Source organism: Haliaeetus albicilla, chromosome 23 (assembly GCF_947461875.1).
Source record: "Haliaeetus albicilla chromosome 23, bHalAlb1.1, whole genome shotgun sequence".
Taxonomy (NCBI): domain Eukaryota; kingdom Metazoa; phylum Chordata; class Aves; order Accipitriformes; family Accipitridae; genus Haliaeetus; species Haliaeetus albicilla.
Window position 1 is genome coordinate 1,802,123 of NC_091505.1, and position 13,179 is coordinate 1,815,301.

Below are 13,179 nucleotides of genomic sequence, written 5' to 3' on the forward strand. Positions count from 1 at the left end.
AAGGCTTGCTGTGGTTTTCCTTCAGAGTCTTTTTTTCTTTAAGTGTTGCCTTTGCACTAGTAAAACATTTGCATGTCAGCGTTTGCATGCAGACCAGTGGTGCTGCTTGGGAAGTAGTACTGGATTGGGGTGTTTTTTTGTTAAGACACTTCTTCCTCTGCACCCCCATCAAATAATAAAAAATATATATATATATATATATATACACACACACACAGAGTCTATGTGAGGATGAGCAGATAGATTTTTTTTTTTTCTGTAGTGAAAAAAACCAAGATCATCAGGAAAATTATTTAAAATTCCCCTAAGATTTAAAGCTGCCTGTTGGTTGTTTTGGCTTTGTACTGTTTTTCAGCGAACAGGTTTTGGGCCCCATCAGCACAGCAGGGGAGGGAGAGATGGAAATGGAGGCGTGGGGGAGGGCGGAGCAGAGGTTTCCTTCTCCAAAAAAAAGAGGGGGGTCAGTGAGACCCCTCTGAGAGGCCCACGGGTGAGGGCTAACCCCAGGACCAGCCTGATGGCACAGGCGGCGGCTGGGCTGACCTTGTGCCCTGTAGTTTGGCTCACACCTTTAGGAGGTTCAACCACAAAGGATACACCAAAAAAAAGGTCTTCCCACGTGGAGGTTGCAGTTACAGCCGTGGGGGCTGCTGGCTCCCCGTGGGGGGGGTGCGCGGGGACCATGGTGCCGCCGGCTCGCCATGCCAGGGCTCACCCGCTGAAGAGCTGAACGGGTGCCAGCAAAGCCGGGTGGAGCCCAGCAGGTCCCAGCACGGCTGCGTTGGGTCCCCACCAGCCCCACCGAGCCAGCCTGAGCTTCCTGGAGACACCGGTGGGGCTGAGGCATCTCCACGCTACCCTGAAATTCCTTTGGCGTGAGCTCAACCCGCCGTGCTGGCAGACACGCACGCTGCTACACCCTGCACCACCGCCGTTCTCCGAGGGGTTTTTCCATCATCAGAGACCTTCCCTGAGGCTCTCCAGGCCCATCTCAAAGCAGAAGCAAGAGGTAAAACTGTCCCCTGCATGGAGGCTTAAGGCCACGCACCATTCCTACCCCCCCATTTTTGGGGGGGAAGATGGCACTGTATGCCCTACTCACTCATATAGCTCAACCCAACCTCCAAGGTGAAGTGGGAAAAAGGAGGAGCCCAGGTCACAGTGGTGGCATTGGCAAGGTCCTGCTCTCTGCCCTGAAGAGGAGCCAGACCCCACAGCCAACAAGGCAGATGGCAAACGAGCCCATTTGCACCAGCACCTGCCGATCCTGACGACAAGCAAGGAAAGAGCTGGAAAAAGAACATGGAGGACATACACATGGTCAGGAAAAGCTGATTTAAGAGCCAGGCTCTCCAATCCTCAGTTGAACGCGGTGTCAAGAGGGTGCTGTCATCAAACCCTCCAGCCAGGCAAAGACCCCAGTGCTGCGGTCTGGAAAGCCCTTGCCACGCACCATCAGGGAAAGTCACCCAAGCCGGCTCCCAGCAATTCAGTGGCCTGACTTCACCCCTCCATTCCCACCCTCCCTGGTGGCATGGAGAAAAGAGGAGGCTTCTTGCCAAAGAGCCACACAAAGGGTTCACTGCAGCGCTGCACCGCTAGTCCCGGGCACATCATCCATCCCAAAGCCTACACCACAGCACGCACACCTCACCCCCCTCAAATCCTTCCTGCCCTCCTCTCCTGTCACACCAGACCAGCTACGTGCACCGCAGGTGTGATCAGTTTTATTTATCCAAGGCAAAGGACAACCAGGAACCCAGCTACGGTTTTTGGCTAATGTGCGGTTTGGCAATAGCAGAGAGGGGTGGCCTTCAAATTTCTACCACCTGAAGATGCCACAGTTTGGCGTGGCCTTTCAGTTCACACTGCAGATGCGCATCAGCCTGCGTGTTACTTAAATTTGTTTGAGGAAGAATAAAAGAGGAGGACGGTGTGGGGGAAATCAATATTCTGTTGAACACACTGGGCCCATTATTTGCTCCTGATTTATTTATTACCTGCACGGCTGCTGTTTAAACTGGCATGGCCTGGTTCTTGTTCTGCCTAAGTTTAACCCCCGGTAGACTTTGAAGAATGGCTGATGTGCCCCACGCGTCACAGCACCCCACAGAAGAAGAGGGAAGGTGCCTTACGGAGCCCAAGGCAGTGAACCTGTGAGGTAGGTAACATGATTACAATCTGAACAGCAGGATTTATTGGAATTTTTTTCAAAGATGCTTTTTTCTTTTTTTCTTTTCTGTCTGAATGTGATGAAATGGCAACAGCAAAAGACCGGTGTGATTGGCGATGACTGATTCCTTGTGTGCATGTTCAAGGCATGAGTAGAGCCTGCCCAGTGCTTTTTGGAGAAAGGCACAGTGTGTTCTGGGAAACCAGAACTTTATCAGTGGCTTTTTTGCAGTCCTCTGGGTGGCTTCAAGACCCATGCTGGTCCTCCCAGAGACACCTGAAGTCAAAATTCATCTTGGAAGCAGAAATGCTACAGACACAACCAAAAAACCTGGCCAAGCAGGGCAGATATTCGCAGCCCCGAGTGAGCTGGCTGCCAGAAAACCACAGGTGAGCTCAAGGGGACACAGATGATGGCTTTTGTCATCTGCTTTTGTGCTGTCCTTTGCTTGAAGGCACGTCAGGTGAGTATGTCATAGGCCCTTTCGTCTGTGCCCCCACAGAGACCGGGACTGTCAACCCAAACAGCCCTGGGCACATGCTCCTGTTCTCGCACATCAGAGGTACCACGGCCATGCCATGGGGCAGTCCAAGAGGATTGCACCGACAGTTTGAAGTGAGACCTCTCACGCACGGCCAGGCTACCAACCCATCACAACCTCCTCAGGCTCACCAAAGGCACTGCCCCGAAAGGGGTAAAAAAATCCCAAAGAGCTTGAGACATGAAGGACAGTTGCTCCTGAGTGACAAATAAATAGCAGGTTTGCTGGAAGAAAGCCCTTTGGAATCCAAGGTCCATCGCCCCAGCGCTGCCGGTAGCTTCGTCATGAGATCAGTCTGTAATTAAAACTCTTTTTTAATGAGATTTTTTTGAAAACCAGAAACAGTTGGGGACAGGGCTTGCAGAGGGGGCTTGCCCACCACCCTTGCCCTGCCGGTTGATCACAGCATGGGTTTGTTCCTATGTACGAGAAGAGGAGAGGCCCCCTCGGAAAAGAAAAGAGTTTCAGCTGCTCTTGGAGAAGTGGCGAACGTAGGCGGCTCCTAGTTTTGGTGCCGCTTCATGTGGAGAGCCAGATGGTCAGAGCGGGAGAAGCACCGGCCGCAGGCTATGCACTTGAAGGGCTTGGCGCCCGTGTGCTTCCGATAGTGCCGGGTCAGCTCGTCGGAGCGGGCAAAGCGCCAGTCGCAGCCTTCCCATGTGCATTTATAGGGCTTCTCACCTGCGAGGAAGAGCCACAGGTCACAGGCACAGTACAGCCCCGCTGCCGCTCAAGAGCCTATGTGGACACGCAACTGCCCGGCCTCCTGAATACCCAACCCATCCTCTCAGAGATGCCCGTCCTCCTTGGGAGGCCCTGGAGGGCACCCAGGGCTGCCCGCTGCAAAACAGGGCTCGTGGCCACGCTGGTGCTTTGCACTACCAGGGTGCACTTGCTGTACACCATCCATAGCCACCAAGGGACCGTAAATTGTTGAGCTGCAGTAACCAGGTCTTGTCCATGTGCCCCCCTCTCTGCCCCACTTTGCTTTCTAGGCTTGGTTTCTAGTGCTGTTCAAGTTCCTGTTGGATTTTGGAGCATTTCTGGCTAAAAATTTTTCTGAGTGAGTTTTTTGTTTGTTTTTATTTTTTTAACTAAAAAGCCAAAAATTCCTGTGGAAGGTGTTGCTGCTCATACAGGTGTGGGGGGCATGAAACCATCTAACGCTCTTTGCCTCAAAGTTCAGCCCTGCAGCAGCTCTCCGTACACAAAACACTGTGTTTTCTTCAGAGCATCTGGGTGATGTAATGCCTCTGCCCTCTCCCCCACTCCTGCCCATACACACCTATTCCTGAACTGAAATCAATTAAATTGTGCAACTTCTCAGCCAGCTGGGAACTGGGCTGGAAAAGCCTGTGCCCGCTTCCAACTGCCTGTGTGCCCAGGTTGTAGAGCTGAACCCTGGCTGCAGCCCTCTCCACGCATGGGTGTGGTGCTCTCAAATATTAGCCCTCGCTCTTAACAGCCTGAACAAGCAGGCAGAGTTCAGGGAATGTGCTGACTTTCCCGACCTCAAATATTTACCATTTCATCGGCCAATTGCTGAGCGCACCACCGCGGCATGAATGCACGTACACATGCAGCATGCATGTACAGGCATGTGTGTCGTGCTCCGACATGTTTCCCAGCGAACGGCCGTTCCTCCCCGCAGCCTGTGTGCTAGGCAGGCGGTGGTTTTGGCCAGGAAACAGAAAACATTCAGCCCCAGCAAGATCTACAGTGTCTTGCATGCGCTGGACAAAATATGAAAGCACAGACATGTGAACCTGGAGGAGACAGGGCACCAAGACCACATCCAGCTCCTCAAAAAGCCCCTGGGCTCTGCACCATGGGGAGGAGAGAGGTATATTTTTATGGCTCAGGTAAATAGAGAACTTAAGAGTCAATTTACAAGCAGCACGCTGGATGTTTTACGGCATGCTGGGGATCTCAGGGTTTGCGTTAGCATGCTAAGACAAAGGCGGGATTTGCACTGTGCAGCCACAGACATTGTCCCAGCCAGGTCACCTGGCTGGGTCAACCCTACCAAGGCCCTTTAGTTTCAAACAATAACAGGTTGATCTCCAGGATAGAAACAAAATGCTTTCCATTGTCCCACGAGCTGGCTCCATCTCCCAGGACAGCACGGCAGGGCAAGCTCAAACAAAGGACCCAAACTGGCATTCCCAGCCCCCGGGAGGCGGGTGAGCAGCCACCGGGTTATATATTTAATCTCACAATGGCACCCAGGAAATGAATGGTGTCTCCAGGAGATGAATACAGCCCAGCCCATAGCAACGGGCAAACCACAAGAAAAGATCTTAGAGATCATGTACTTCTCAGCCCAGCTGCCATCAGGCGAGGAATCCAGAGAAAGGGTGTTATTAACCCTTCAAGTGATGGAGCTGAAGTGGCATCAAGCGTACTTAGCTGGCAGCAGTTGGGACGGGCCCTGCCATTGTAGCTCCGGCGCCATGCTCAGTGAGGCTGAGGCCACAAAGGCAAAAAACGAGGCTTCAAAAATTAGACGCAGATGCCTTGAGCCTGCCTGCGTATGGCACTCTGTTTTGGATTCCCTTCTTTTTACCCGCCCCACAACACTACCAGTTTTCTTGACTACTCAGGTCACATCCTCCTTCGCCTCTCTGCCCTTCCCTTTTACAGCAAGTGAAGTGGAAGGAGGTAAACACACTTGGATTTCCAGCCTAATTACTGGGAAACCTGGAAAAATGACTGCATTTTATTGGGTTCAAAAACTGCCCAGGTTTGCCTGGATACATCTCTATATTGTGACTCGTAGAGACGGTGCCTGTCTCAGATGGGTCGCATCTCTGGGCACAGAGCTAAGACCCATGCTCCGAACGGAAGGGGAAAAGAGATATTTCATTTTAAAGCGAGAGCCCTACCATAGCCCTGAATACAGACTGCTGTTGTGACAAATGCTTATCACCACCCAGCCCTCAGAGCCGGGACAATGTCCTTCCTGTTCCTTTCTTCCACCCCTTCCGTGTTGTTCTCCAGCCCGCTCCTACCCAGGCCCTGCCAAAAAAATATTGTACCTCATGCACAAAGAAAAATTCTTTGCTGGCTTGTTCGAAGGACTGATAAGATGAAAACGGAACAGAGCCAAGTGCAAGAACTGATTCCCAGCCTCAGGATGGGTTTTGTTCGTTGTTAATAAAAAAGAAAAGTGAACTCTGGGCCAGCTTAATTGCTTTCAGTAAAGATCAGCCCTTCTATAAAAGAGATTTATGAGGGCACTGATGGTTCCTGGACTACCTGAGGATCTGATAAAGTTTCAGGTATAATAAATGCCTTAATGAGAAGACCTGTGCTTGAATGCACAAGTGCCACTGAGCTAGGTTTACCCCAGGCAAGCTGGTTGTAGTGGGAGCTCCTCTGTGCTAGTGACCCCGTTTACACCAGCAAGGGTGGCCCACAGCACCTTTGCCCTCGGGAATGAGGGCACAGCCTTTCTGTTCGTGTATTGGGAGCCCTTCTGTACGTGTATTTGGCTGCTCCAGTGATACACCACTAGCAGCTGCTAAGGGGACAAGCACTGGGTGCAAGTGGTCTGTGTGGCTGGTACACAAGGAGATACAAGGGGTTCCTTCCTCTCCTTGGGAACCACAGGGGCACTTGACATAAAAGAGACAGCCCTTGTCTCCTCAGAGGTCATATAGATGCACCACATACCTTTAGGCAATCTTTCTGTAGGCTACGCAGAATCAGACCTGGCTAGGATTTGGGAGATCTCAAAGGAAGAGCTCAGAGTAATAGAGGTTTTGGGGGCACCTCCCCCTCCCAATCCATCAACTCGAGAGCCTCCAAGAGTTCTCCTAAATTCTAGTCCATCCCTCCAGAAGGCAAGCAAGTGCACGCAGCAGTGTACGGTCGCTCTAAACCAGTGCAACCATTGGACTTTTTTTGACATTAATATCAATAGACTTAACTGTGCTCCTTACCCCAATAACCACCCTAGATTAAGGTAATCTACCCAGCTACATTATCACCACCATTACCAGGCACAGCATAAGAAGTGCAGGCTGGCAGAGTTTCCTGATGATGTGGTGCTCTTACCTGTGTGAGTCCTCTGATGTGCCTTCAGGTGGGAGCTCTTGGTATAAACTTTTGAGCAACCTGCAAAAACAGAAAAGACACAACTTCCCTGTGAGAAAGGGGCCCTTCCTCAAACAAATCCAGAACATTTATATTTGAGGTTAGGGACAGAGCAGGCCTGAAAAGCACTCTGGGTAACAGTATGCAAATAAGCCTGGCTATACCTGTTTTGTTTCAGCAGAAACTAAAGAGCATTTGTTCTCCAAGACAGACAGACCTTTACGACACTCCATCTTTTGCCATACAACCCTGACACCCATGGGCATTGTGCTGGGAATTAGGGGGGTGGGGAAGAATCAGGCACAGACTTTCAAATCCCCCTTTCTTCAACCAGGTCTTCAAGGCAGGATGAAAACATTAAATTCACCACTGTTAGCTGCTGGCTTTGTGCTGCTGTTTGTCTTTCTGGATTCCAGACGTAACTGGTATCACTACTGCAAGGCTGGAGGGAAGATGTATTTTGTAATAGTCCTAGCCCCAGCAGATATGGTAAAATGTTCCAGGAAACGCCAGGTACACTGTGGAGCCACAACCTGGCTTTCAGGATCCAGAATAAAGCCAGTGGGAAGTTTTTTCAGATCAGCAACAACAGGTTTAATCAAAGGAAGGGTCTTAACAGAAACACCAGGACTTCGTCAAAAGTTTCAACAGGCATCTCAAAATGAATCATTGCTAGTCCCTCATCTCAGTTAGATAAAGCTTAGAAAAGCTTCTCATGCTGCCTTTATGGCCCTGCTTCACTGCGTTTTGACAAGTATATTAAAATATGAAGTTTTATGACCTGCATAAGCAACATAGTCATATTTTTTGTTCCACTGTTTCCACACAGCCTAAAGAAGCCTCTTGCAGGACATCACCTCTCCATGCTGTCCTGCTCGGGAGGTGCAGGAGCAGCTAGCTGCCTTTCCCTTCCCCATGCTAGGAGGGGTGAGGGTTGGTGACTGAGTTCAGTTTTGCTTCTGATGCTCTGAAGCCTCAGTGGTCCCTCACACAGTATGCATGAGACCAAGGACTGCCTCCCTGCTGGACACAGAAACGAAGCCAGCCAAGCACCCAGAGCAGTTTCCAAACCCAGCGGGAGCAGCACAGAGAAGCCAGAGCAGGGCACGGCTGAGCTTCATTTCCCCATGACCCTGTAGAGGAAAAAGTGCTGCGGCCGCCACCTGGAAACTTGGATCAGGGCTTTGCAAACAGGTCTCCCCTGTTCATCAGGTTACTGGTGTGAATTCGGCATGCCTCCTGTCGCTTCCTCACGCAGACCATGTCAGTAAGACCTGCTGCACCTGCCACCAGTCCTGACTGCTTTCACCTCTAGCTGAACCTCAGTGTGAAGGATTAGAAGAAGCCCTCTCTGCACCCTTAATCTGTCTCCCACCATGAAGGTAGGAGGTAGAAAATTCAGCACAAGCTGTTAACCACAAGAACATGGGTGCAGCTTCTGGCTCAGAAAGTCCCTAATCTGGAGGCTGCCAGAGGGCAGGAAGGTGTTAAGCACAGAAAGATCTCACTAAACATGTCCTATTCTTATATACTTCCTCGGGGCACTGCTGGAGACAGGATCTGGGCTAGACAGGCCTCTGGGCTGACCTACTACAGGCACTCTTGTGCCATGGAAAGAGCACATAAATCTTGCAGGAGGCAGTTAGGAAATGACTTTCCTCAGTTCACACACCGCCATGGGAGAACTGTTTGCTAATCCCCAACAGCGCGATGGCTGGGGCTCGGCCCAGGAAGTGGGAGGTGTGTGCCCCTGCACAAGGACTGGTGATTTTCATGCCCTCACGCTGCTGTCACTGGGGTTTCTCGCTAGGAACATGACTGCTTCTCTCCCATGCGGCATGAATGACAGTTTGCAGCTGTGGGTCCCATAAGCCCTCTGTGCATAGTGCAGGAAACACTGCAAGATCTCCTCCTGCCAAGGCACGACAGGTCTTTAGATGGACATGCTCATGCAATGAAGTGACACACAGGGAACAGCTTCAGCTCTGGGCTGATCGCTACCCTGAAATGCCTTTCCACACCATCCTGATGCAGCACATGAAGACACTGAAGGATACGACAGAGAGATATTCAGCTCATTGCCTCTTTGGAAGAAGAGAATTGGGGCTGCAGAGAAAGACTGTGAAGGCTGCTTATGGAAATTACTGGATGGTTTGCCACCTATTATGGGAGAGTGGGAAAGGAAAGGCCAGGGAGAAAGCCAGCATGGTTTCATCTGCGGAGGGCATGTGGCTGCTCAGGGTTAGGCAAGACCAGAGCGAAACAGGCAGCTAAGGCAGCAGATTTCCAGGAGCATCCCTGTGCTTTGCAGGAGCTTTCTGCCTCTCAGAGTCAGGCTTGCTTTTGCCAGAGTGCGAAGGGGAAATGGAAAAGGAGAAAAAAGGCATCAGCTAGCACAGGCAGGATCGACCTCTTATACTCCCTTGGTGTCGGTGGGAACCCCACTTCCCTGGGGCTCTCCACCCAGCTCCATAGCTCCCTTCAGCACGCGGGCAAGGTGATTTCAGATTAAACTCCTGTGGAGGCCCAAGGCAGCCCCCAGCCTCAGTGTGTCAAGAAGAGACAGCCCCCAAAGCTGAGCCAGTACATCAACCGTGAGCATACCTGGGTAATCGCAGTGATGGATTCTCCTTTTCTCCAGCTCAGGGTTGTTGCGTCTGTTGTATTTGGGGGGCTGCATGACAAGGTGCCCTTGGGAGAGTGTCCCAAGGCCACTGGGGACTGGGGGGACCTGGGACGACTGGACCAACTTCAGTCCAAAAGTGGCTTCATAGGATGGTGGGGGAGAGATGGTGTTGATGAGCTCAGGTTGATTTTCTGGGCTGCCAGGCTGTGAGTTGGGGGGTGAAGGGGGCAGGTTCACCCCTGGAGCAGGGTAGAACTGCCCTGAGAGGCTGAAGTTTCCCTGTCCCTGGGAGACATGTGGGTACTGCTTAACTGGCCCCCCTGGCTGGACAGGTCTGTGGACCACACTGGACATGGTGTTACCTGTGGACATGGTAACACCACTGAGACTGTTGATAGCTGTGGTGCTGTTGGAGGAAGATGTCAGAGTGGTAATGTCAGCGCTTCCGTTGCCAAGAGGCATCTGGTAAAGCTGGGATTGCTGTGGACTGGTGGATAAGGGGATCTCAGAAGGCATCTCCTGCTTGATGAAGATGTTGTTCACTGCCACTGACTGGGGCATACTGAAGACGCTGGTGAAGTCGGGCAGGGTCTGCGTGGAGCCGGAGGCAGAAGAGCAGGGCTGGGCGAAGCTGGTGCCAGGCTCTGTTTTGATCTGTGGGAATGGTGTCATGGGTTTGGGTGGCCGGTAAAGTCCAGTGCGCAGGTGCGTCGTGTCTGGCAGAATCACATTGATGTTCACGCTGTATGGTGTAGAAGTGGGCTTCTCTGTGGAGAAGAACTCATCCACCACTGAGGCACTCTCCCGACGGTACTTCTTGTCTGGTATCATTGGGATGGGTGGCACCTCATTTGAAAGGTACTTATCCAATTCGGACCGTGCCTGTGGCAAAAAACAAAAAACGAGAACTTGTGAAGAGTGACCTTGACACACTGGTGGTGGGAGTCCAATGTTCAACAAGTACTTAAGAGAGCAGGAAATCGAGCAAGCAGCAAGAATGGCCCAGGAGTCACAGCCTGCAGTGATTAAGCTTCAGTCTCTGACTCAGCCAGACTCCCCAGGAGTGAATCACTGTCCTCTGTCCCACTTCCCTCCTACCTATTCGCACTGATAACAAAGGGTAAGCTAGGCAGAGGATGCAGTTATGAGAGAAATAAAGCCTGATAAAGAAGTCACAAGCTTTAGGTACAAAGCTTTCGTCACAAACAGGAGAATTTAACACTAGAAATGGGATGAGATCAGAAACTGCTCCAGTCAGCCTAACGCTTTGGGCATGTTGGATCTGCAGCCCACCTTAGACATGCTGATTCTGGTCTCCTTAAAACTCAACAGCCTGAGATGTATTGCATTTTATCCTAGGACAATATCTTTGACTAACTGAGAATATTCTAGGACAGCATCTTTAAATAATTGAGAACAATGTGGGCTATAGCCCTAGAAATCTAGGCAATGTTGCCACTAATTCAGTGGACTGTGAGCCTAAAATGGAAGCTGCCAGTCATACTATTACTGTCTTGTCTTGGTAAAGTGACTCAGCCCTCACCTAACCTTTGGGTTAGTTCTAGTTTTGTAGAGCTGTTTTTACAAGTCTGGGTTCTCCAAGCTAACAGGACCTCTAGCTCAGACAATCACCCCTTGCCAGGTTTCTTCCCCTCCTGGTTCATGTCTGATGCGGCATCCCACTGGATCCAGGCCCAATAATTCAGCAACCTGATGGAGCAATCCGCTAGGAAATTCATCCCCTGGCATTCGATGACTCAAGTTCTGCTCTTTGTGGTTAAAGATACCAGTGCTAATGCTCTTCTATAAAGCTACAGCCTTTAATTATGTGGTTATCCATGTGTCAAGCTCATTGCAAAGCCCTCGTAGACTCATTCATATGTAGAGGAGCTGGCAAAACCACCAGGTTTCCCTGGCAGAGCCTACAGCGCACTTCAGGAGAGCAAGCTGATCTCACCCCACACCCTGCACGCACGCTTGAGCCGAGGGTTTTACAGCTCTGAACTATGTCACTGGAGTGCAATGGGCCAAAGTCATCCTTGCTGCAACTTCATTGCTCTTAACAAAGCTGGATGGGATCCAAGAGATTTCCTCGCCCTTTGCAGTGAAACCTATCACCTCTGCTTCCAGCTAATTCAAAGAACCTTTGCACCTCCGCAAGCCATACTGGCAACACATGGGTAAGCTGGCTTCCACCCAAATACAGGTACGTGCCACAGATACACTCTCCTCTACAAAGGTAGAAGCTCAGAGCAGCTGGACTTGGAAGTGCTACACTGCACTGGGACCGTGTTTTCTACGCTGTGGTTGCTGTACTGGTGTGTGTACACATTGTGCTGTAAATCCTGTCTGTCTTCATCGAATGTGCAGGCCCTGAAAAGTCCCTGCCCTCATTAAAGGAAGCTATGTCTTGGCACTACAAGCTCACTTAGTGCCACATCCTCACCTAACTGCCTCTGCTCAAGGCAGCGCTGCCTCCAGCAACACTCCCCTCCCCATGCTCCAGTGAGAAAACCCTTGCTCAGGCATACCCTAAAGCTAAGGCATCAGCGGGAGGCAGGAAAGAGAATCAGAGACCCTCAACTCAGTTCTATGCTCCCTCCCCTGCAGAGTCCAGCTTGGGTTCCTGCCCAAGGGAGAACCACGTCAAAGATTTGGAGCTGAACCCTTCGTGCTCCTGCCCTGTGCACCCACACTGGCATATTACTGCTACCCTTGGGAGTCAGCTTGCTCTAGGCAGTACCAGAGGCTCCGAATGCCATACATACCTGAGCAATGAAATGACCCACTTGCCAGGAGTGGGGGCAGGGGGAAGGGGTTGGATGCCTTTTACTTCTACACTTCCCTTATCTCCAGCATTTAACTTTCTCACCTTCAGTTCCCAAGGGAAGGTCTCCACACACACCCCCCCACGCCCCCACCCCACCCCCCGCAACTCCAGTGGGTCCTTATATGGCAGGTGACCAGGCAGGTATATTAAATGTAGAAAGGCATGGAGGGCCCTAATTTCAGATCCAAAACCTGCATTCTCAGCCAGAGTTCCCCTGTCCACTGCCTGCCCTCCTCTTCGGTGTCTCCCAGCCTCCTTTTCTCTCATAACCACCCCTACCTGCAGGGCAAAGTCTTCTTCTCGTCATTCCATTAAAGCCTGATAAATCCACTTCTGATCCTGAGCAGCCCCAGGGTCCTGGGGAAAGGGGGCGTTAAGGGGCAGCTGGTCAGCAGAGCAAAACCAACGGGCTTTCACCAGACAGGAAAGGATACCAGCCCTGTCCGGAGCTGCATCCCCACTGGTGTGTGCAAGACCTGGAGGGTGAGGGCCCCACCCTGCTGGAATCCAGACTGACATAATGCTGCTGATTGTGTCACTGGTTCCACACGACCCCGAGGGCCCCAGCATTCTTCAAAGAGGGAGAAAGGGGCACTTTGCTTGTTTGTCGCCCAGAAACACCTAGCAACCCTAGTCTGCTCTGGCACTGCTCGCACTGGGTGCTGACACCTAATACCAAGCCATTTCCCTGAACACCTCCCAGCCAATGCTCTATCCAAAACCAACTCGTCCTCGGCCCACGGTCAGTACAATTGGGATGACTAAGTGCTGACACGTCCGTGTGGCATCCAACTCAAGTGTCCTGAGTGCAGGTGTCTCTATCTGGCTGTCACTCACAGCTCCTTTCACGGTCGGTGGGGATCCAGTTAATGGAGACACACAAGCCACGAAGGAGTTAGATAGCTACACAG

At 51.4% G+C, this 13,179-nt stretch overlaps 1 protein-coding gene across 2 annotated transcripts in view; it reads right to left on the reverse strand.

Moving 5' to 3' along the window:
* Nucleotides 1-363: 363 nt before the first annotated feature.
* Nucleotides 364-13,179, reverse strand: part of LOC104311111 (Krueppel-like factor 5) — a 29,381-nt gene continuing 16,565 nt past the window's right edge. For both annotated transcript variants that reach the window (XM_069810850.1, XM_069810851.1), the window contains exons 3-5: nt 9,417-10,320; nt 6,774-6,833; nt 364-3,395 (exon numbers count right to left, since the gene is read on the reverse strand). In XM_069810850.1, coding sequence (XP_069666951.1) covers nt 3,217-3,395; nt 6,774-6,833; nt 9,417-10,320 — 1,143 coding nt within the window. In that variant the 3' untranslated portion in view covers nt 364-3,216. The remainder of the gene's footprint in view (nt 3,396-6,773; nt 6,834-9,416; nt 10,321-13,179) is intronic.